Source organism: Geotrypetes seraphini, chromosome 7, assembly GCF_902459505.1.
Source record: "Geotrypetes seraphini chromosome 7, aGeoSer1.1, whole genome shotgun sequence".
NCBI lineage: Eukaryota > Metazoa > Chordata > Amphibia > Gymnophiona > Dermophiidae > Geotrypetes > Geotrypetes seraphini.
The window spans coordinates 44396268-44422062 of NC_047090.1; the positions used below are offsets into that span (position 1 = coordinate 44396268).

The following is a 25795-nucleotide window of genomic DNA, read 5'->3' on the forward strand; positions in this document are numbered from 1 at the left end:
TATTTGTACCTATTAGGACCCCTGATGAAGGTTGTCCGAAACACGGACCGTGTTGGGTCCCCTGTCTGGTAAAAGGTTTTTAGTTAAGATTTATTTGTCAAAATAAAATTTGCCTGCACCGTGTACAAGTCTGCAGTTTTGGTTTGTTTGCTCTGGACAATAGACATAAAACATATCTATAGACGATAAAAAATACATTAGGAGTACCGTATTTTCGCGGATATAACGCGCGCGTTATACGCGTTTTTACGTACCGCGCATACCCCTCGCACGTTATATGCGTGAGCGCGGTATACAAAAGTTTTTAAACATAGTTCCCACCCCGCCCGACGCCCGATTCACCCCCCCAGCAGGACCGCTCGCACCCCCACCCCGAACGACCGCTCGCACGCGCTCCCACCCGCACCCGCATCCACGATCGGAGCAAGAGGGAGCCCAAGCCCTCTTGCCCGGCCCACTCCCCGACGTCCGATACATCCCCCCCCCCCCCCCCGGCAGGACCACTCGCACCCCCACCCCGAAGGACCGCCGACTTCCCGACAATATCGGGCCAGAAGGGAGCCCAAACCCTCCTGGCCACGGCGACCCCCTAACCCCACCCCGCACTACATTACGGGCAGGAGGGATCCCAGGCCCTCCTGCCCTCGACGCAAACCCCCCTCCCCCCCCAACGACCGTCCCCCCCAAGAACCTCCGACCGCCCCCCCAGCCGACCCGCGACCCCCCTGGCCGACCCCCACGACCCCCCCCGCCCCCCTTCCCCGTACCTTTGGTAGTTGGCCGGACAGACGGGAGCCAAACCCGCCTGTCCGGCAGGCAGCCAACGAAGGAATGAGGCCGGATTGGCCCATCCGTCCTAAAGCTCCGCCTACTGGTGGGGCCTAAGGCGCGTGGGCCAATCAGAATAGGCCTTGGAGCCTTAGGTCCCACCTGGGGGCGCGGCCTGAGGCACATGGGCCCAACCCGACCATGTGCCTCAGGCCGCGCCCCCAGGTGGGACCTAAGGCTCCAGGGCCTATTCTGATTGGCCCACGCGCCTTAGGCCCCACCAGTAGGCGGAGCTTTAGGACGGATGGGCCAATCCGGCCTCATTCCTTCGTTGGCTGCCTGCCGGACAGGCGGGTTTGGCTCCCGTCTGTCCGGCCAACTACCAAAGGTACGGGGAAGGGGGGTGGGGGGGTCAGGGGGGTCGCGGGTCGGCTGGGGGGGCGGTCGGAGGTTCTTGGGGGGGGCGGTCGTTGGGGGGGAGGGGGGTTTGCGTCGAGGGCAGGAGGGCCTGGGATCCCTCCTGCCCGTAATGTAGTGCGGGGTGGGGTTAGGGGGTCGCCGTGGCCAGGAGGGTTTGGGCTCCCTTCTGGCCCAACTACACAAAGGTACGGGGAAGGCGGGTGGGGGTGTCGTGGGGGTCGGCCAGGGGGGTCGCGGGTCGGCTGGGGGACGGGCGGAGGTTCTTGGGGGGGGGGGGGCGGTCGTTGGGGGGGGGGGGTTTGCGTCGAGGGCAGGAGGGCCTGGGATCCCTCCTCCCCGTAATGTAGTGCGGGGTGGGGTTAGGGGGTCGCCGTGGCCAGGAGGGTTTGGGCTCCCTCCTGGCCCGATATTGTTGGGGAGTCGGCGGTCCTTCGGGGTGGGGGTGCGAGTGGTCCTGCCGGGGGGGGGGGGATGTATCGGACGTCGGGGGGAGCATCAGGCTTTCAGGATGGGGACAGACCTTCAAGGGGGGACAGGACTTCAAGGGGGGACAGTGCACGGAAAGTCAGGGGGGGTGAACGGAGAGTCGGGACAGCGCACGGAAAGTCAGGGCAGTGCACGGAAGTCAGGGGGGGTGAACGGAGAGTCGGGACAGCGCACGGAAAGTCAGGGCAGTGCACGGAAGTCAGGGGGGGTGAACGGAGAGTCGGGACAGCGCACGGAAAGTCAGGGCAGTGCACGGAAGTCAGGGGGGGTGAACGGAGAGTCGGGACAGCGCACGGAAAGTCAGGGCGGGCGAAAGGAGCGTCGGGCATCATGCGCGGTATACCCGTGAGCGCGGTATACAAAAGTTTTTGTACATATCATTGTGATTTCTGCGCGCTATACCCGTGTGCGCGTTTTACACGGGTGCGCGTTATATCCGCGAAAATACGGTACAAGGATAAAATTACATTTGTTTAAAAAAAAAAAAGAAATAACATTTAGGGAGGAACAACATCAGGAAAGGTATAGGAAGGAAAAAAAAGAAATTATCTAATTTAAGGTTCAAATGCATCTTTATAAAAGATAGCTTTTAAAATTCCTTTTAAATTCTACTAGAGAGGTTTCGGCACGTAGGAAAATAGGAAGTTTGTTCCAGAGCTGAGGTCCAAAAATAGCATAAGGTTGTATTTCTTCTAGTGCCTATTACTTTCAGTGTTGGAATAGTTATTAAATATTGATCTGCTGATCTAAGAGATCTAGCAGGGGAATAAGGTATTAAGTACCGATATAAGAATATTGGAGTATTAGTTTTCTGAATTTTAAATATAAGTAACGCAATTTTGTATGTTATTCTATGTAAAATTGGTAGCCAATATGCATTTTGCAGAAGAGGTGTGACATGATCATATTTTTTAGAATGGGTAATAATTTTTATTGCAGTATTTTGTATAATTTGTAACCTTCGTATTTCTTTCTGTGTTATGCCTTGGTATAATGTATTGCAGTAGTCAAGCTTAGAAATTATTAGAGAGTGAATTAAGATATTTAGAGCTTTAGGTTCTAAAAGTTTAGCTAGAGATCTAATAAGACGAAGTTTGTAAAAACAGTTCTTAACTACAGAGCTAATCTGATCGTGGTAGGATAGCTTGTGGTCTATTAATATTCCCAATATTTTGGTTGTTGTTACTTTTTGTAATGGAAAACTGTCCAAAAGTATTTTTGCTTCAAATGTAATTTCTTTTTTCCATGGCAGGAACATTATTGAAGATTTAGATGGGTTGAGGGATAGCATATTGTCTTTTAACCATTGGGTGATTTGTGTTAACTTATTATTTATATTCATTATCTCATTGGAATCGCCGGTATTTAATGGATGAATAAGCTGGATGTTATCTGCATATGCGTAAGATGAAAAACCTATGGATTGATTTAACGTAAGAAGTGTAGCTAGGAAGATATTGAATAGGAGAGGAGACAAAATTGAACCTTGAGGGATACCATACGAGTTTATATAATTATTTGATGAAGTATCATTGAAAATAACTTTAGATGACCTGTCCTGAAAGTATGAGTTAAACCATTTAAGAACTTGTTCTGAGATACCAATGTCAGATAGTCTCTTAAGAAGTAGATGATGATCGATGGTATCAAAAGCTGCCGAGAGGTCAAGTGAAATTAGAAGCACTGATTTATGTTGATCTAAGTAGTATTGAATATTAGTTGTAAGACCTATCATTGAATATTCTGTGGAATAATTGGTTTTAAAGCCGGTCTGGTTGGGATGTAATATATGAGTTTTCTCAATGAAGTTGTTTACTTGATTGAAAACAACTTTTTCTATTAGCTTAGAGAGGAATGGCAAGTTAGCAATTGATCGATAATTTGATTCCGATGAGATTGGATCTTTATGATTTTTAATTATTGGCCGGATGATTGCCTCTTTCCATTCTTTTGGCATAATGCCGGTTGTTAAACTATTTTCAATCATGGACCTAATAAATGGTCCAAAGAAAGGAAAGAAACGTTTTTAAAAGGATGGAGAAACAGAATATGGATCCACGCCTTTGATGTTAATACTTTGTAATAGTTGTTTAAGGACCTCTAAAGATGGTATTTGAAAATTAGTGCATTTTGAAATGGGTAAAATGGAGATTTGTTCTATATCTATATTATGGTTACTTTTTGCTTTAATGCTATCTCTGATTTTATATATTTTGCTTACAAAGTAGTTTGCTAATGTTTGTGCTTTTGGTATATTTACTAATTCTGGGTTTTCTATACATTTTGGAACTAAGTTTTTTTAAAATGGCGAAGAGGGCAGAGGAGTTTTTAGCATTTTCAATTTTTTTAGAATAGAAGGATGTTTTTGCTAAATTTATTTTGGTTTTATAGTATGATAATTGTTCAAATTTTCTTGTGACTTATTTTTTCTCCATTTCCGTTCTAATGCCCTAAGTTGTTTTTTAATTAGATTAAGTTCTTCTGTATACCAAGGATTTCTTCTTTTCTTATGGTTAATAACTTTTGTACATAATGGGGCTAGTTTTCCCATTAAGTTTTCCGTGGCAGTACTTTAATTTGTTCGTCAATTGGTAAGAGACAAAAATCTTCTATTTTTAAGTTAAATGTTGTTATGGAGGAAAGTTCTATTTTGTTATAATCACGATAGGCGATTGATTTTGAGTAGTAGTTGTTCTTAACAAATTTAAAAAGAAGATTCAAGGTGATGGAGTGAGTGATTTGACCATGGGACAGGGGTAATTTTGAGATTAGAAATAGATTCGTTCAAGGTTGTGGAAGTTGGTGAGTGAGTGAGTTGGTGCATTAATCAGAGAAATAAGATTTAAGTTAGAAATTAATTCTTAGAATTCTTCTGTCAAAGGATTAGATATGTCATCTAAATGGATATTAAAGTCACCAAGTAGTATTGCATTATTTGATGATGAATTGAAATCAAATAATAGTGACTGTAAAGAGTCAAAGATATCCCGTCGCATTGGTGGTGGGATATATAAGAGCAAAAAATCAGTTGGTAGAAAAGTGTTGATTTTGAATTGTTGGAATTCAATAAATGTATCAGTTGAAGATTGGTCTTCAAACACTTCCTCCATGCTGCAAATGTAAGTATAAAGGACCTACACATTTACTTTTACCTCTTTAAAGAGAATAAAAGCCCGTTTCCCTGAGCATCTACAGAAATGGTTTAAATTGCCTTTATTATGTTGCATGTTGCAAATTTGTTAACGCTACTTTTTAATTTTTGTCTCAGGGCTTCTCTCCTCAAATCCCACCACAATATTTGGGAGATACTAATGTTGCTTCTTCTTTGGCATTGCCCCCCATCGGTGTCTCATCTACAGTCCTTTCACCTTCCATGTCCACAGACCTGGTGACTCAACAAGGCTACCAGTTAGAACCAAATATTTTGGTTCATGTGAGTTCTCTTGGGGGACAGGTTCAAGCTCCCCAGCCAACAGTTGGTGTTTCTGGGAGTGCTGTTGGAGGACAGGTTCAAGCTCCCCAGCCAGCAGTCTGTGTTCCTGGGAGTGCTGTTGGAGGACAAGTTCAAGCTCCCCAGCCAGCAGTCAGTGTTCCCGTGAATGCTGTTGGAGGACAGGTTCAAGCTCCCCAGCCAGCAGTCAGTGTTCCTGTGAATGCTGTTGGAGGACAGGTTCAAGCTTCCCAGCCAGCAGTTTGCGTTCCTATGAGTGCTGTTGGAGGACAGGTTCAAGTGCCCCAACCAGCAGTTGGTGTTCCTCTGAGTACTGTTGTAGGACAGGTTCTACATCACCAGCCAGTAGTTCAGCAGGTCTCATCTACATCTCATCCGCAGTCATCCATTGAAGTAAGTGTTGGAAGCATTTTGTGTATGCATTTACATTGCTAGAGAGAGAGGAAATCTTATGGACAAGTTATGAAGCTTGAAATGATTTTACTTTGAAAAGCATAAATAACCAATGTTATTAGAAGAAAGGTACTGTGGAATTCAATTTTGGAATAGATTTCCATTTTTTACCTGTGTTGTGGGTGGGATCATGGATTCTATTTACTACATTTTGGATTTCCTGACAGGATAATTGGTGAAATGAGGATGATAAATACTGTTTAAGAAACTTGGAGGGGAATACAAGACAGGGTGGTCTTAGTTTCTTATATTTTAAGAGTTATGGTGTGGATTTCAATTAATTGGGATGAAATCTAGTACAGAGATGATGCCTTCAGGCCCGGGATGGGAGAAAATAAGATCTATACTGATCCTGTGTTGGTCCCTGCCAGCAAAAGAAAAGTGCTGAGGGTGACATTTTAAGGAGGCATTTTCTTAGCCTCAAGCTGCAATGGTTCCCATAGTCCAGGATTTATTGTTTCTGGAATATTTAACTTAATTTAGCACATGTATATTCCACTCAACCTTAATTTCAGCAGGTCACAATAAATAAAAAGATTAAAAAGTTTACGCTAAAAACATGTTCTTTAGCACCTCTCCAGACTAATAGTTTCACTGATGGGTAATACCTCACCATGACCAGCAGGTGGAGACTGAGACAAAAACCTTTAGTTGCAATACAAATAGCTGTGCTTCCCCCTAATCTGACCAGTCTTCTCTGTCTCAGTAGGTGTGGTAAGCTGTTGCCAGGCTTCCCTTGGTTAGTGTAGGCCTGTTGGAATTTCTTGTCCCTGTGTGGTGCCGGACAGAGCTTGGGGGGCCCCTTTCGGGGGTCTGTCCGACCTCAGGGATGTCACACTTGGGTCACGAGTTGAGTCCATCCCCTTCCTTCCTCCATTTCCCCATATTTTTTTCCAGAGGTGCTTCAGCTATTAACTTTGCCACCAATACCGGCAAGGCATATGGCTTAGAGAGCCAGTGCAGTCTGTTCTGACAGAAAAAAAAAAATTCTGAGGCAGTGCCAGTCTGAAGCCTTCAGTGTATTGTATTGCTGTTTTATTTTCAACTGGCACTTTTTCCCTTAGCTAGATAGCATATTGAGCAATGAGCACTTTTAAAGGGAAAAAGTGCTCTTTGTGCTCCAGATGCGAGGTCGATTTGGGCGGTCAGTGCTTGCGGTGTGCTGGTCGCCGCGAAGGGGAATCCTCGTCAGCTTCAGATGCCGGCAACCAGGGATCCAGTTTGCGAGTGCCTCACATGCTGATAGCTGACGGTCAGGGAAATAAGGATTCCCTTAACACCGAAGCTGCTAGGGACTTCCTATTAGCCTTTGCCAGCTTGCCTGCTTTAGCGGCTGGGGTGGTTTGGGCCTCTCAGCTGCTGCAGGCCTTGGGTGTGTTTTTTTGGTGGGCTTTGCTCCGATTTTGGTTGGAAGCGCCTCCATTTTGTCTGCAGCCTCAGGTGACCTCCCCATCCCCCCAGTATTGGCAAAACAGTGGAAGGTTTCTTCTGTGACCTCTGCTTTGGCCGCTAGAGGGTTTTCCCCCCTGATTTTGTTTTAGCCTTGTGTAAGGTTTATCTTTAAGTGGCCGGGGGGGGGAGGGGCATCCCCTCTGCGTCCACTCCGGTTCGACCTCCCCCTTTACCACCAGTTTTGTCCCTGTCTCCCCCTCTCTCATCCAAGCGGCTGAGGGTCTCTTGGGATAATGAATTTTTTCTATGAGGAGCAGTTTTCTCTTGATGAGAACCTGGTCCTTTTGAGAGACCTCCAGGATCCTCTTGGGGGGACAGATGCTACTGCTGGAGGTTTTTTCGGTTCCGCCAGCTGGCGAGGATATGTTGGTGCTGCACATCTTTCAGCGGGAAGAGCTCCAGCAGCTTGTTCTTCAGGTCTCCTCTGTGTTGCGTTTCAAGGAAGACGAGAAGGAGCCCCCGCATGTGGTGGAGCATACCTATCTTTTCCTATGCATCAGGATATTCAGGATATTGTGCTTGCACAGTGGAAAGGGCCTGAGGTACCCGGTACCCTTTCGTTTTGTGCATTCTATGGCCCGCCTGTATTCCATCCTGGATACCTTGAAGTCACCGGTGGTGGACATGGCATACAAGTGCCTGTTGAGGATGGATCTGCTTTGAAGGACTATGAGGAGTGTAAGTCGTAGTCACTCCTTAACAGAATTTTGATGTCGCTGCCCTTGTGGCGGTCTGGTTGCTCAGGCTTGTTTTCGGCGGGCCAAGCATATCCTTGATCATGAGTCTGATTACAGGTCCTTGGTGGAGCAGGAAGTAGCCAAGATTGAGATGGCTGCTTCTTATCTCTCTGCCATGTATGATCTGTTGCGAGCGTCGGCCAAGTTTGTGGCCCTCAGGGTGACTGCTCGTCATACCCTGTGGCTCCGGGTTTGGTTGACGAATGCGGCTTCAAAGGCTAAGCTGACAAAATTTCCCTTTCGGGGGTCTTGTTTAGTGAGGATCTGGACAAGTTGGTTCAGACCTTAACGGACTCTAAGATGCCTCATCTTCCTGAGAACTGTGCCCGCCTGCCTGCGAGGTGGCGTTGCTCAGGGGCGTTTGCATGATTTCCACAGATACTGACATGGTCGAGGGGCCATTTCTTTCAACGCATTCAGTCCTTCCGTGGGGTCCATCGGGGGTGACATGATCCCTCCGCTGGTTCTCCCGCTGCACGTCCTGCCGAAAGACTCCTTGCCAGTGCCTCCCCTGGTTCCAGTGGGCGCTAGGTTGCGAGACTTATACCGGATGTGGGCAGCGATCACGACGGATCAGTGGTTCCTGGATGTGATTCTGGATGGTTATGCTCTGGAGTTTGTCCGCTCATTGCCAGATTATTTTCTTGCTTCTCCTTGGCATGGAAGAAGCTAGTTTTTCACCAGACACTTCAAAGATTTCTAGATCTCAAAGTTCCAGTGCCCCCTCAGGAGCGTTGCACTGGCTGGTATTCCATTTACTTTGTGGTGTTCAAAAAGGAGATGACTTTAGCCCATCTTGGATCTGAAGGGGGTCAAAAGGGATCTACGAGTTGGGTCCTTTCACATGGAGACCCTGAGATCTGTCATTCTGGCAATTCTGCCGGGGGAATTCCCAACCTCTCGATCTGACGGAGGCCTACTTGCATGTTCCAGTTCGCACCTCCCATCAGCGGTTCTTTTGCTTTGCGTTCTTGGGGCGGCACTATTAGTTTTGTGCACTTCTTTTAGGTCTGGCCATGACTCATGGACATTCACCAAGATTATGGTGGTCGTGGCGGCGGCCTTGCACAAGGAGGGCATTCTGGTTCACCCCTATCTGGATGACTGTTGATCTGAGCAAGGTCCTTTCAGGAAAGCTCCTGGGTTACGGCTTGGGTGGTGGAGTTCCTGCAGTTGCTGGGATGTGTAGTCAACCTTTCCAAGAGCCAGTTGTCTCTGTCTCGGGGCCTTGAGTACCTTGGGGTTTTCTTCGTTGCCTCCTTAGGGAAGGTATTCCTCCCAGAGGCCTGAGTGAACAAGTTGCAGATGCAGATTTGCCTTTTGAGGCTTCCCGGTGCCCTTGGGCGCAGGATTTTCTCCAGGTCTTGAGGTCAATGGTGGCTTCTTTGGATGTGGTGCGTTCGGCTCAGTCTCACATGTGTCCGCTTTAGCGGTGGTCACCCTTGGTGCACGCTTTGGACTTTCCTGTTCCTCTTCGGGGGTTAGTTCATAGAATTCTCCATTGGTCGCTACAGTCTTCCCATCTGGTGCAGAGAGTGAGTCTGGATCAGCCCCAGTGGACAGTGCTTCTCATGGATTCCAGTCTCCTCTGCTGGGGATCTCAGTGTCTCGGTTGCTCTGCTCAGGGCAGCTGGTCTCCAGAGGAGGCGTCTTGGTCAATCAATGTTCTGGAGAACGAGAACCGAGCCATTCGGCTGGCATTGCTAGCATTCCAGATGTTGTTGACGGGCAAGTCTGTTTGGGTTCTCTCGGACAGTGCCACGGCAGTGGCCTACGTCAATCGTTGGGAGAACCAGGAGCTGTCTGGTGGCGCAGGAAGCAGCTCTGCTCATGGTCTGGGCAGAGCCTTATCTTCTGGACATCTCAGCTTCCCACCTAGCAGGAGTGGAGAATGTCCAGGTGAACTTCCTCAGCCTTCCACAGCCTTCAAGTTTGTTGTATGGATTTGGGGTTGGCTGGTCATGGACCTGATGGCCACAAGTGTCAAAGTCAAAGTGCCCCGGTTCTTCAGTCGGCGCAGGCAGAGGGGCTGGATGCATTGGTATAGCCTTGGTTGATGGTTGGTCTCCATAATATGTAACCTCTGTGGACGATGGTGGGCAGAGTTCTTTGAATTGCTCGGCACCCTGACCATGCAATCCTGGTGGCCCCGGACTGGCCTAGGTGCCCATGATATGTGGATCTTGTTCGTCTTCTTGTAACAGATCCTCTTCCACTGCCCCTCTCACCCAACCTTCTGACTCAGGGTCCCATTCCAATGTTCTGTCCGGGTCACTTTTGTCTTACAGTTTGGCTCTTGAGCAGGAACACCTAGATGAGACAGGTTATTCAGATAAAGTGAGCTCCACTCTCTTGGGGTCCCGGAGACTTTCCACTTCTCGGGATTATGTGCATGTTTGGCGTATTTTTGAGGAGTGGTGTACTGCGCGTGTAGTGGTTTCCTTTTGCGCCTCTTTGCCTCACATCTTGGAGTTCTTGCAGGATGGCCTGAACAGGGGGCCTGGCCTGGTTTTCTCTTCGGGTTCAGCTTCGGCCTTGTCTGCTTTTCACGGGTTGCTGCAGAGTAGGCGCTTAACAGTTTTTTCCAGACATGGCTTGCTTTTTGAGGACGGCCAAATTGCTTCAGCCTCCGGCACGACCTTCTGTTCTGGTTTGGGAGCTCAGTCTGGTCCTGTCTGTGCTTGTGCGCCTCCTTTTGAGCCCCTGGGTTCCTGCTCGTTAAAGGACCTTACTCTTGAAACAGTCGGTTTGGTGGCTATTACTTCTGCAAGATGCATTTCTGAGCTGCAGGCTCTCTTGTAGGCCTCCCTTCTTGGAGTTTTCTAGGGTGTGTGTTGTGCTGCAGCCTGTTCTTCCGTTCTGCTGAAGGTGGTTTTGCCTTTTCATGTCAATCAGTCCGTGGTCCTCCTGGTCTTGGGTTTTCAGGAGGGCTCTTCGGAGCAGAGGCGGTTGCGCAAGGTGGATGTCTTTTGGGTCCTTTGCTCTTATGTTCAGCGGACCCAGAACTTCCGATAGTCGAATCATCTTTTTGTCCTCTTAGCAGGTCCTCATAAAGGGGGATAGTGCTTCCAAGTCACCATTGCGCAATGGATCAAAGAGACTATGGAAAAGTTTGCCTTTTTGTGGATGATGCCAAGGAGGGCGTGGAAAAAATGAAAAAGGATCTGCAAAAGTTAGAAGAATGGTCGAATATCTGGCAACTAAAATTCATTGCAAAGAAACGCAGAGTAATGTATTTGGGGATTACAAATCGGAAGGAGCCTTATGTCCTGGGAGGTGAGAGGCTGATATGCATAGATGGGGAAAGAGATCTTGGGGTGATAGTGTCCGAAGATCTAAAGGCGAAGAAACAGTGTGACAAGGCGATGGCTGTTGCCAGAAGGATGCTAGGCTGTATAGAGATGATTAACAGATATCCAAACATACATCCTATCAAAACCTTCGTTCACCACAACTTGCTGTAACTTGAGTTATTCATGCTCTAACAGGGAGCCAATGAAGATCGACAAGCTGAAGAGACACGTGATCAAATTTTGACTTCATTCTAGCAGCTATATTCTGGATCAACTGTAATCTATTAAGCTGTGTTTGAGTGATACCTACATATAGCTAATTACAGTAATCCAGTTGAGAGATGATCAGTAATTGCACCAGTCTCGTGACTGGGAATTGAATAGTTACATACTAACCACAACTCTTTCATTTTAATAAATGTTTGAGTGAGATGTTTAATCTAAGAGTTCATTGTTAGAATGGCATCTAACTTAACTTCTAGTACCCTGGAGGATCTTTAAATAGGAAATGGAGTTCCATCATAGCAAAAAAGCATAAGCTAGAAATTATCAGTATTTAAACTGAGCCAGAAAACCTGAGTCTTATCTGCGTAAATCTTCAGACAAAAAGATTTATACCAGGAACTAATTTTCATTATACAGCTCTTATTTTGTAGTGCTGCCATTCTCTTGGGCAAGGTCAGTTTCTAGAGAAAGGGGGGGGGGGGGGGTTATCCTTTAGGACAGGAAAATTAGAAGGATGGAAACTGGATTTTTATATGAGGTGATGTCGACAATCTATCTTTGTCTCCACCTTGTGCATTTGGACTGGTCTGACACTAAAAATTAGCTGGTAACAATAAATTTGTCCTTAGCCCCACCTATGTGCCAGATGATTAAAAATCAGAAAGAGAAAAAGTCAAAACCTTTAGGCTCCCAATGCAGTTTAGATTTGGATGTTTTGGCTTATGTTTGTGACTCATGAGAATGTAAAATTCTTGTAGAAATGAAATGTAGATGATTTAGTTGTGGCATCCTAAGTTGAAAATTCTGAAGAAATGTTGGACCAGGGCTTTCCAAACCTATGGACCTTATAAACAGTCAAGTTTTGAGAATACGAGTTATGTACAGTGAAAATGTATGATCTCCAGTGCATGCTTAGCGGTATGTGACAAGGCGAGCGGTCATTTTCCCATCACATTGCCAGGACCTGCAGTGCTCCAGTCCAGGTTTTCTAACAACCCTCTCTGTATTCATACACACATACACTTCTAGACACTCTTGAAAGTATAATGAACACGTTTATTGGTGTACAGGACTTGTTTGTTCCTTCACAAGCTCAGAGAAACCAAAACTCTATACTTTAAGTTCAGTCTCTTAGTCCAGTGTAACAATTTGTTCTATAGCTAGTATCAATTCCCATTCAGTGCTTAATCAGTTAATCAGCTCTTAGCAATTTCAAAACCTGCATGGCTTTACCTCAGCCACACCAGATATTAGCTGTTCCTTTCAAAGTATTGTTAGGCTGTTCAGCACATAGCCTCAACCAAATAATAATTGGCTTACCTTAGCCAGCACCTTTAGCAAGCTTCTCATCCAGCCAAGTACAATACCACTTACCATACAAGCTTTTCTAAGCAATTCTTTCCAATCTTCTCAGCTTCCCCCAGGGTTTTCCTTAACCCACAACTTCTGAGCCTTCTCTGCTCAGGAAAGATGTGGAGGCTCTTACCTTCCCACAGGTACCCTCTCCTAGGGACCTCTCAGAATGAACTCCAGACTGGGCATATGAAGCTCTTCCTGCCTGGGTTCTACCCCATGACTCAGCAGGGTAGCCTGTTCATGCAGTTCAGGCCTGTTGGATGAGGGTTGAGCTCTGAACTACAGAACTCAATGCATCCTGGACCCTGTAGTTTATCCACTAATTTTCCAGCACCCTCTACTGCCCACCGATATAACAACATCACTCGTGAGGGAGAGTCCCTGACTCCTTCACATGGTATATAAAGCTTTAAATAAGACATAAACATTATGGATATTGTGAAAAGCTGACAATGTGAGATCCTCAAGACCTGTTTGGGAAATCTTGTTGTTCATTTCAAAATTGATTATTACCTTCAGAAAATTGATCTTTGACCGAACCTTAAATTTTCTGTTTTTTTGTGATGACATGTCTGTCTATTCATTGCACATTGTAATACTTTTGGCTTCCAATTTGTGGTAGATGTTCTCAGTACTTGACACTAAGTTGACAATCTATATTAAGGCTTTATCTTACTGGTGTCTTGCTCTTCCAGCAGAATAACCTATTATTGTGGTGACCTTGTTGCCACTGGCTGTTCTGTTGGGAAGTGATTCTGCCTCACAGAGGCCACCCTTAGTAGCATTTCACTCTCAGCTAGTAGATATCCCTTATCCAACTTCACAAATTTGGTTACTACTAGAGAAACTAGAAGATCTAATGGCTTCTTTTATATAGGACAACTGATTTGGTAAAAACATATGCATATAAGTAGGATGATGGATTATTGGAATAACCATGCCCATATTAATAACCCCATAACATCACCACAGAGCTCTGTGTATTTCAATATAGAGCCCATGCATTGTAACATCTCCACAGAAGCTAATGTATCATAACACCTTTACAGAAGCTCATGTAGTGTAGCGCCTTTGCAGAGGTTCATGTAAACTGCTTTGAATTGACTCCCCAGTCATTAGTAGTGGTATGGAAGCTCTCAATAATCATAATAATTATGTTCGTGCCATTATTGAAAGATAGTTGCAGCATATGCTTCCCTGCATTATTGCACATTCTGCTAAGATGCTTTTGCTTGGCAAGCTACCGTAATAGTTCACAGTATCAGCTGGTGTGATGGCTGTATCGATAGCTGTTCTATTCAGGAGACTTGCTTTTGGAGACTATTCTTAATTTGTTTGTAAGTCTTGTCAGCTTGGAAGACTGAATGCGCGCATCCATGCTCATTGAAATGCTCAAGAGTGTCTCATTTTTGCAGAGTATTCAGCAGACAGTACCATTAGAGCCACAAGCAACAATACAAACAACCCAGGTGATCTCATCTGTGGACAGGTAAATTGTTATTGCTTTACATGCTGAACTTGGATTTTTTAAAAATAGAATGTCTCTTGTGTTCAGAGGAATAAATATGCATTAGAGAATGACACGGGGACAAATTTTTCCCTGTCCCATCCCCACGAGTTTTGTCCCTGCCCCATTCCTGTAATCTCTGCCTTAACTGCACAAGCCTCGGACTCTTATGATTTTGAAGTGTTTGAGGCTTGTGCAGATGAGGACAGAGCTTGCAGGAATAGGTCAGGGACAGGAAAAGAACTTGCCGGGACAGGAAAATGAGTTCCTGCAGGGACAGGGAAAAATTTGTCCCCGTGTCATTCTCTAATATGCATGTCTTTTACAGTTTGTTTTTTTTTTCTTTAGGTTAGATATGCCAACTAAGCACTCCTTGATATCTGCACTTACATGTATGTGTATAGTTTGTGCATATAAGGTTCATAAAATTCTATAATAGTGAAATCATTTGGTCTTCAAATAAGCTTATATACCAAATTTCTGTTTCTAGAACAAGCATCTACTTTTCAATAAAGGGAGCTGGTTGCCTTACTGACTGGACTTCACAGAATTAAAATGGGATGCACTGAATAGGTCCTACTTGTCTCTTCAGGGATACTTAAAAAAAAACTAAACTTCTCTCCACACCCTACTTTGGGTAATAGTTCTTCAGCTCTCCTCCCCTTGCTAGACAGTTTCTCTCAGGGTCCAAAAAACAGCATCCTTGCTTCTCTTTCTGAGAGTTCCTGAGCTCTTTCCTGACACCCCTGTACTGGAAACAATTTCAGCTCCAATTTGTGGAACCTTATGTAGTTCCCTCAAAATTCTGTAGAATACACCTGCTGTACAATGATAAATGTTTAGGCCTATTCTTCATTACATTATAGTACTTCAGAGAAGAAATTTGGAATAGACCCCCAGAGTCTTCCTCATAGGACATATACCAGTTCATGGACGTCTCTCTACATTTATAAAAAGGTACCTGTAAAAAAAAAAAAACAACAACAACAAAAAAAAAATCCCCAAATGTCTTTGCTTTTTAAGGCAACATAGATGCCTATATGCCTTTTAAAAATAGGCTGCTTATGCTGGGGCGGGATCCAAGATGGCGTCGGGCTGGACGTGCTGAGATGCCGCTCTGAGGATTTTCCTTCAACAATTTTCAAACAATTTGTAAGCGGTTCAATTACTTACCCGATGCCTAAACGGAGGGGCCGTAGCACCGCTGGTGCCTCGCGGCCCACGGCCACCCCCGCGGCTGGAGACATCGGGGAACTCATCAGGCGGATGCAGGGTATTTTTTCGGCGTCGGAGGGAGGCCCGCAGAGGAGTAGCGGCGTCAGTGAGGACGTGGAGATTCCTCCGGGATTGGAGACATCGTTGAGCCCCGACGTTAGGGCGCCGCCCCCGCAACCTCAGCTAAGCAGCTCTCCAAGGGGTAAGGTAACCCCGGAGGTCGGGGTCTTGTCTTCCCCTGAGGCAAGTAGTCCATCACAGAGCCTGCTGACAGGAGCTCGTATGGATATGAGCTCCTTTGAAGAAGCTGAGGGGGAATCATCTGAGAGGCGAGTTAACCTTCAGGGACAGCGTAAAGTTATTCAACTGGACGGTGAGCACTATGACATTTCTTTACCTGTATTTTCTTTGGAAAAAACCCTCAGAAGTAACTCTGGACTCACTATGGGATCTTATGGCCGGACTAGTGAAGACCATAAGTCCCAAACTTCAGTTAATTGAGGGGAAATTATCACAACATTCTACTGAACTTAAAGATTTGAAAAAGGATATGACTGCCTCTAATTTCTCGGTTCAAAAGCTTGAACAGGACATTAAATCATCCAAACAATTACAGGAATCTTTAATGAAAGATAATATCAATCTTAGAAGAAAAATGGAGAACTTAGAAAATAACTCTAGATACAATAACTTAAGAATCATTAATTTTCCTAAGCTTCCACTGACACCTCCTAGAGAAATGTTTAAAAGATATTTTCTTGAAGTTTTGGGGGCCTCAGAAGATTCATTACCTCCTTTATCACGAGTCTATTATTTACCTAATAAGACTAAATTACCAAAAAAGCCGTTGGATCAAGGACTATTGGATGTATCAGAGTTATTGGAAAAATCAGATAAAGAGGTTGTAGAACCGAGTACTTTGATTATAACAGTAGCTCTCTCTATTGATAAAGTATGGTTGTTAAAACTGTTCTTTAAAAATAGACAGAAAGAATTTATGGGTTGTAAAGTCCAGGTATTTCCTGATTTATCACGAGAGACGCAAAGGCGGCGTCGTGAATTTCTTTTGTTGAAGCCAGGTGTTATATCTTTGGGTGCTACTTTTTATTTGCGACACCCTTGTAAATGTATAGTCCATCACCGATCAGTTAAATATGTTTTCTTTGAGCCTAATCAGTTGACTTCTTTTTTAGCGCTCTCCCGATTGGAGGTAGAAAAATCATAAGCTCTATGACTATAGGTTAATCCCAGCAATCAGCCTTCCAGCTAACTTTATGAAAGAGTGTACATTAAGTTCAATTCTTTAATTTTGGCTTTATTTTATAAGAAATCTTGGATCCAATTTAGAGGACTTGAGCATTTTAGTTAATATATGATTTAATGTTATTGGAATGTTTCTTGCTTTATCTAGAATTGCTAATTTGCTTTCTGTACAAGGTATTCTTGATTATATGATTTGAAAATCAATAAATATATTTAAACATAAAAATAGGCTGCTTATAAAACAGATAAGGGTGGGTTATGGACATGACGAGTAAAGGTATGACCAGCTGTGACAGCTATGTGGGGTGTTCAATATTTTATCTACCTGAGTATGAAAGAAAATGGCACGTGTGTTCAAACAAGTCTGTGCATGTTGTGACACATCTCAGGGCTAATAAAAATACTCCACAAGATGGATAAAACCAATAAATAAAGTGCAAAAAGTGCCGTTGAAATGCAAATAAAGGCTAATAAATATTGTTAAAGTGCTCAGTCACCAACCGATATGTGCAAAAAGTACTAATAAAAGTACAAGCGCCAGTTGTAAATAGGGACCATCATAACACTAAGTCCCTTAACCTTCCATATACAAATTTTTATAATCAGTGAAATAGAGTTAAATAAATCACTTATCTTTTGATATGAAAAAGGCAGACAATAAAATGTGATGTCCTGCGCTTGTATGAAAACTCTCAAACTCCCTTAAAAGTATTTTTATTGATTATCGTCTAACACAAGTAGTATATTTAATATCTCCTTTATTCGTGAGTTTATATCTCAAGGTTACTCATGCACAGTTGCAGTCAATGCGAGACTAATATTCCAAGAGGCAGGATGTCAGAGTCCTCATTCAAATCAAGTAAGAAACTGCTAGATTTGGAGCACCGTCACTCAGTCCTCCATAGCCCCAGGTACGTTAGATATATTGTGAGCCCACCAGGACAGACAGGGAAAATGCTTGAGTACCTGATTGTAAAAAAACCCGCTTAGATAACCTTGATAGGCGGTATATAAAATCCTAATAAAACTTGAAACTTGAAACACAGAAGAAGGGAAAAAGCCAAAAGAGATCCATGAACGCATGACTGCAATTTATATTGAGTCTGCCCCATCATCCTACAAACTAAAATTTTGGAACAAGCAGTTTGTGGGGTAGAGAGTCCATTGAAGATGACCTCTCACACTGGACGGCCTATGGAAACAATTTTGTCAGACAGACGAATTAATGTTTCTCGAATAGCTGAAGAAATGGGCATCTCAACAGGTACAGTTTGGAAAATAATTCAAAAAAATGCTTGCACCATGTCAGAGAGCCACAGAGTCCAGTGCTCTCAGGAGAACTTGGAGATGCGCCGTGAAGACCAAGTGAATATTTTTGTTTAGTGACTGGAGATGAGACTTGGGTCTATCACAGAGATCCTGAGTCCAGAATAGAGTCAATGTAGTGGAAGCACAAGTTATCCCCCACCCCAAAAAAGTTCAAGACAAAAAAAAATATGCAAGTAAAGTCATGGCAACTGTCTTCTGGGATGATGAAGGACTTTTGCTTCTGGAGTTCATGCCACACAAGACAACCATAACCGGGGAGAGAGATGCCAACACAATAATTGCTTTGTGGGAGTCAATCAAGGAGAAAAGACGAGGAAAACTCACAGCAGGCATGCTTCTTCACAACAATGTGCCAGCGCACATGTCACGGCAATCACATGCTGCCATTCATGAATGTGGGTTTCAGCAGCTGAACCATCCACCCTACAGTTCTGACCTGACTCCCTCGGATTATTTTTTGTTCCAAGTTTTGAAGAAATCCCTCCATGGACAACGGTTTTCCAAGTGAAGAAGACATCAAGAAAGCTGTAACGTCCTGGTTTGAAGGGGTTAAAGTCATTGCAAGTAAAGTGGATGAAGTGTATGGAGCTATCAGGGGACTATATAAATTTTTTTTTTTCTCCTACTAAAGTAGATAAATTGTTGAACACCCCTCATAGAAAATAGGTCAATGCCACACACTAGCTGCCACAAGTACCAGTTAGCGTACTTACACTTAATGCCACCTCAGAAGATTAGCGCATCCATGTTGACAGCAGTCTAGTAGCATGACCAGTACACCAGTGACCTGAAGGCATAGCAACACACTTCCCCCCTCCCTAGCCTCAAACCCCTCCCAAAACACAGAGCCCAATCCAGCCCCCTCTCCCTCCCTGGGACTTATCTGGCAGTCTCCCTGGTAATCTAGTGGACCAGGGCAGGCATAGTCCCCCTCAGCTTCTGGTCCAGGACTGCCAGAGGTTTGAAATAGTACCATTGACTCTAAGTGATAGTCTTGCATTGCTATCACAGTGCATCCAGTAGCTGATAGCATGAGAGACCCTGCCTAAGTATGTAAGGTTGGGCTGGCCCAAAGGAAACATAACAAATGGCCTTGTCTCTCATGCTGATCTCACTCCCTCCCAATCCTCCATGCCCACCCATGGTAGTCTAATAAGCTCAGGGCAGGAGCTGTTCCCCTCTGCTCTCACCACAGACTGCAACAGGTTCAAAATGGCACCAGTGACCTCCAGCAGTGGTCTTTGGGTAAAGATTTACTGCCGAATTCTTTGTGCTCATTTGGCCTCTATACTCAGCTTTGTTTGCATTTTCTGTATTGAGACAAAGCTAGGTTATACATGTCAAAGAATCTGAGCCTTTTGTTACAGCTTATAAAATAAAATGATACCCGAGGTGTTTAATTCCTGTAATCTTAAATTTTTAGGCACACACAAGGTAGATGTTGGCTTATTTTTCACTATTCTATTTTCAAATACATCCTCCATTATATTATAGTCTAAGCAATTTTTGGGTATGTACCAGTATTGAATTTGTATACACTAACAGTTCAAAGTTTGGGAATTTAGGCCACTGAAAGTTTTATAAAGATTTTTTTTTTAATGTGTAATGTAGAAAATGTTTCAAAATAGGCCTGTTGTCCAAAATCCCATGTAAAAAGTCTTGTTGCATAAAACTTAACTTTGGTTATAGATTCTCTTACTCGCTCTTAATATAGTCTCACTCTTTCTGATCTTTTTTTCTTTTAATTAATTTTTTTATTAACATATACACTTTCTCAAACACCCTTTTTATTTTTTGCCATCAATATCCCAGGCCCAACCCCTATCTGTTTATGTTAGCTCTCTCCTCAGCCTGTCTTTCACTCTACTACTACAGTCTTTCTACATTCTGGTTTCAAAGCTTGATGCTATCCTTGTAGTATTCTTCCCTATGTGTGTCCCCCTTTATTTTGTCATTGAAGTAGCTGCTTCTTATAGTTAGATTATGAGGAAATACAGTAGTCTTAGTCCAATCCTTATTTCTATTGTGTGAAAAATGGTTTTCTGCTCCATAGTAGTTATAAACTGAAGTTGTGTATTTCAGTGCCCATTCTGATGTTGCTTCGGGCTTGAGTGATGGCAATGAATGTGTCCCAACTACAAGTGGTAGGCATGAAGGAAGGACTACAAAACGACATTATAGAAAATCTGTGCGAAGTCGCTCTCGACATGAGAAAACTACGCGTCCAAAACTTAGAATTCTTAATGTGAGCTGCTATGACTTTTTTATTCATGTGCATGTATGTTTCTGAATTTTAATGCAGTAAAGATTTTAGCTGTCCTTCATGATTTCTTTGTGAAAAAATGCATATCTCTGAGTTTGACTCCACACTGTTTCTGATCATTCAAGTAGCAGATTTTGGGCATACTTCATAGGTGGCATTCTTAGGACTCATTGTATAACATCAAATGTGAAAAAATGTGCTCATGTCAATACCACACCTCCAGTGTACATCTGTGGCTGTGGTCGGAAACATATCTTTTAATCATACCAGTGTTGCAAACCATTGGAAAACAATCTTGTACACATTTTCTTTTATCAGAACACAGATGGAGGCCTTGTATGCCTATCTAAAATCTGCTTTCTACTCTTCCATAGTCAACTGTTTTCACAGATCTGTCTCTCACAATGTCATAAACTTATCTTCTATTATGTCCCTTCTGGAATCAATACGAAAGGTGTTTTCACCTCAACCTGTGTACTGGAACTTGCATTCTTTTCTCCATTCTCTTCCCACTTAGCTGAGGAGTAGAGAGCCCCCTGTAGTTTTCATTTCTGAAAGCAAACCATGCAGATGTCTTTCTGTTCTACTCTGCTTCTTTTCTTGGTTTTTTTTAACCCTCGCTAAAGTCCATCTTTTTCTATGGCTTCAGTGCCTTGAGATTTCTTCGAAAGAGTGTTCTGCCTGGGAAAGGATGCAGTTCCGCAGAATCGGACTACTGCTTCACAGGACAAGTTTTGGGTGGGGTTGTGTTTTGCCTTCAGAGCTCGAGGTCTGTCCCTCTGGGAGCGAGCTTATTTGCTGACCCTGTCAGAGGTTTAAGTGCAGGCTGTTTGCGCCTTGAGTAAGAACCCTCTGGGTATCAGGGCACAGGTTGCATCCCCCCTTCCACCACCACCCCGCCCGGTCGAGTGAGCAGGTTCCGTGGGGGGCATGATCTCGGTCAGGGTTTATCTAACTGGCAGCCCAAAGTTCCTGAAGATTGTGTGAGTTGGTGAAATTCTGAGGCAGAAAATCCTTTCCCTTCACTTCAGCTACACAGACAGAGCTGACCGGCAGGCATGGTGGAGATTCTAAGTACAGCCCCATTACTTCCTATGGGAGGAGGGGTGGGGGGTGTCTAAAAGCAGGATTTTCAGCAATTTCTAGGGGTAGGGATCCTACATGGCGTCCTTCCTTCTGTTATCCCACTCTTTTGGAATTCCTCAAACCCACACTCCTCCAGATCCTCCCAAAAACTGAAACTATCATTCCCCTCTATAAAAGGTATATCCCGCACAGGAAAACTTGGAACATCCCTCCCCTTTAGAACCACAGAACTCTGGAACAACTGCTCATCCCCGCTCAGAAATTCAAGCTCCTTCCAATCCTTCCGCAAACACTTGAAAACTTGGCTCTTTTCAAAAATCTAATCACCTCCCCATTCTCTAATATCCTGTCCCTCTCTATCTTCTTAGTCCCTCTCCTATATTCTTTCATTGTAGTTCCTTTCCTCTTAACTCTGTAAACCGTGCCGAGCTCTGCGCTTGCGGAGATGGCGCGGTATACAAACCTAAGGTTTAGTTTAGTTTAGGGATCAGGTTCCCCACCCCCAAAACCCCAAAATTTATTTTTTTTGTGTTTTGGGTCTTCACAAGGCATTTTAGGTGTGAATTTACTGATGTTGGCCATCTTGGATTTTTAGTGATCTTTTTTAAACTTCGTTTTTCTGCCTCACAACCCTTAGATTTCATTCAAAATCGTTAGGGTTGAACTCCTCCACCTCTAAGGAGTTAATTTACCGCATGGATTGTGCTAGTTTACCAGCAGAGGAGCGTCCATGTACCATGACACATTGGGGGGGGGGGGGGGGAGCTAAACCTTCAGGCCTCACCTCCTCGAGGTCCTCTAGGGCTGGGGAAACTGTTTGAGTCCAGGAAATGGGCAGATAATCTCGCCTACTGCCAGCTTCAAGCGGGGACGCCAAGTTGCATAAGGAGTCCAGGGACAATTCACAGTCATTCTCCTGGACTTGCAGGGAGCTGATTTCGATCCCAAACTGTGGCTTTTCCCCAGAATTTGTGCAGCTCATGTGGAGAGCGTATGTTACGGACCTGACCCATGCGGCGCAGCTGTTGGGTGCTGCACCAGCTTTTCAGGACCTAACTTTGCATGCCCCTGTCCACTTGGACCCAGACAGCCTTTACTGGTGCACTAATACCATGGATACTGCATCCACCCTGGATGACCTGAATACTGTATACGATAGCCAGGTGGTCTCCAAGAGTCCTGATGTGGGTGATGACCCCTCTGTCCATCGGCTGTTTAAATTAGCCTTTGTTCACCATTTTATTGTGGATGCTATATAAAGGAGCTGAAACTGAAAGCTCAGTCTCCATATCTCAGGAGTTGCTGTACAGTGAGAGATTAGAGAAACTAGGCCTCTTCTCCCTTGAAAAGAGGAGACTGAGAGGGGACATGATTGAAATGTTCAAGATAATGAAGGAAATAGACTTAGTAGATAAAGACAGGTTGTTCACCCTTTCCAAGGTAGGGAGAACGAGAGGGCACTCTCTAAAGTTGAAAGGGGATAGATTCCGTACAAAAATAAGGAAGTTCTTCTTCACCCAGAGAGTGGTGGAAAACTGGAACGCTCTTCTGGAGGCTGTAATATCATGTTTATTGAGACACGAGGGAACCAAATATACAAAAGTGTGCTGATACATAAAGTGAAGAAATCGGTACTGGAACAGCAAAATAAACAGCATGAACATTGCCATAACTAACAACAACATACCCTCTCGGATGTTGCGGCCCCTAGCAGTGCAGCATGCAAACTGAGCAAGTAACAAGCGAAAGCACAAGGTTGGTCTCTCCGATCTATTTTATTGTGAAAACATGCCAGAGAATCCCCAAATGATTCAACATAGGCAGACACCCAGACAGTCCCCATATTTGTGCCATTCATTCCAGCACCCATCCGTCATACCACATACCCACACCAAGCACACAAAAGCAAAACGCAATACCCCCGGACACAATATTGTGGCAAAAAGGAATACAGCGAGGATCAAACCCCCAGCTACTCAGTACACAGTAGTTGGCCCCCAATGAGAAGACTGATGGGTCAGCTGTGTAAGAAAGCAGAAAGAATATGCAGAGTGGAACACAAACATAGTGAAATGCAAAGAATCAAAGCAACTGTCCTGAACACAACAGCAGCCCCTCAACCAGAGGAGTCATCCTTAGCACTCAAAAAAGTCTCCTGTAGAGCACAATAAGTCTTCCACAAAACTGTGGATCTGGAAGAGTAAGTGTCCAGTTCATAGCGGGCTTGAATCTTCATCTGTGCGAGCCACATAGCATAGGTAGGCACCTCCTCGATCGCCCAATGCTGCAGAATAAGTTTTTTCCCCAGAGAATGGCGTGCAGCAAAAACTTGATAGAAGCCTCATCCAAACTTTGTTGCATGAAGTCTTATACATCCCCCAGCAATAAAGCTGTACCATTCCAGCTTAAAACACATTGAAACAATCCAGGCAGACAGCGATGTATAGGAGCCCAGAAAATCAGAACAGGACAATCAAAGAATGAATGAAGAAAGGTGCCCCTCAGGGTTTTACATTTAACACATTTGCTATCCAGCCAGAGCCCCATAACATGACCCCTAGATCAAGTAAGATATGCCCTATGGAGAATTTTGAATTGAGTCTCCTGCAAAGAGATCGCTTTCACATAAGAATAAAGCGTGTGAAAGAACTGCTGGAGATCGTGTATGGAGACCCCCATTCCCAAGTCGTTGGTCCATTTCCGGGCAAATGAGGTCAAACACCCCTCCCCGGAAGAGTCACTGCCCGCTACATACCAGGTGACAATCTTAGAGGACATGGGTGTAGACAGAAAGATAAGTCCTGGCTCCCGTAAGTCCAGCTGTCCTCATACACCCTGACTAGGAAACGGTAGTAATGCTGAATTTGTAAATAAGTATAAGAATGAGCGGATGGCAAATTCCATAAGTCTTGCATCTGTGACAGAAAAGCAGGGCTGTGGAGTTGGTAGATAAATGTTCCGACTCCGACTCCTCAGTTTTTTGTACTTCAGACTTCGACTCCGACTCCAGGTACCCGAAATTTCCTCCGACTCCGACTCCACAGCACTGGTTAATTTTCAGATCGTTAAAATGGAATGTCAAGTTGAGAGAAATGAGCATTTTCGACACCACCTTCTTTTTGCTTTTAATCAAGGTTCTAAGGCCGCAGAAGCTGCTCGCAACATTTGTGCTGTGTATATAGTGGGTGCTATAGCTGAAAGAATCGCTCGTGATTGGTATGCCAAGTTCAAAAATGGAGTCGGTAGATAAATGTTCCGACTCAAGACTCCTCAGTTTTTTGTACTTCTGACTCCAACTCCAGGTACCCAAAATTTCCTCCGACTCCGACTCCTCGACTCCGACTCCACAGCCCTGCAGAAAAGGAAAGTGTCCCCCTCCCAATTGTAGTGCAGCCTCCAGATTCAGTTCCCTCTCCTCCCATCCCCTCAGCCCCGCCAAACCCCCCCCCCCCAACCGGGAACAAAAGTAGGATTCTTAAGAAGGAAGAGGTCACCGGGGATCTACCCTGCTGTAGCCTCCACAACCGCCATGCTTTGCGCAGAGGTTGGAGAAACAAGAATTTAGAAAGAGGGAATCCCATGGCGCCTCCCCCAGGACTATGGAGAAGATAAGAAAAGGCCCAGGGTGAGCAGAAAGCCCCAAATATACCCAGAGGAGAATAACGCCGGGAAGACACCAGGTGCTCATGAGTCCACCACAAAAGGGCAGTGACGTTATAAATGCGGATGTCAGGTAATCCAAGCCACCCCTATCCTTGCTTTGGTTCAGTTTGAGAATACTAATGCGGGCCGCTTTACCTCTCCAGATGAATGTCCGAATGATAGATTGGAAAAGACACTCGTCACTACGAGAAAGCCAGACTGGGAAGGTTTGAAGTGGATACAGTAACTTCGGGAACAGTACCATCTTTACAAGAGCTACTCTGCCCATCAGTGATAGAGGTAGTGAGCGCCATTTATGACAAGAGTTTTTATTTTTCCAATAGTGGTGGTGATATTATCTGCGTACAATATTTTTGGGTCGTGATGTAGCATGATACCCAGATATTTCAAGTTCCCTGGTGCAATACCGATACCTAACGTCCCACATCAGGGCTCTGAGGCAGGAGCCCCCAGCAATAAAGCCTCAGTTTTAGCAAAATTAATTTTAAGCCCAGAGAAACACCCATACAGATTGATAAGTCATAAGGTCCGGCATAGTCCTATTAGCATGTCTATCATGCAACAGCATATCATCAGCAAACATGCTAATGCGGAACTCATGGGTCCCCATTTTCACCCCCTTCAAATTAGGATTTTGACGGATATGGGCCGCTAAGGACTCCAAAGAGAGAAGAAAAAGAAGCGGCGGGAGAGGCAATGGAAAGGGATCAAACACTCCACCATTCACCTCTATTATCAGATGGATTTGCATGACATTTTCATCAATTTACATCACCTGAGGCAGGCAACCTCTGGTATCTCTCAAAGCTCATTTAACCAGAGGTGTCA

The 25795-nt window shown here is 44.6% G+C and overlaps 1 protein-coding gene across 1 annotated transcript in view; it reads left to right on the forward strand.

The window, feature by feature from the left end:
• Positions 1-25795, forward strand: part of WNK1 (WNK lysine deficient protein kinase 1) — a 538182-nt gene that overhangs the window by 283430 nt on the left and 228957 nt on the right. The window contains 3 exon segments of the mRNA XM_033953429.1: positions 4943-5518; positions 14057-14130; positions 20038-20200. Of these exon segments, the coding sequence (XP_033809320.1) occupies positions 4943-5518; positions 14057-14130; positions 20038-20200 (813 nt within the window).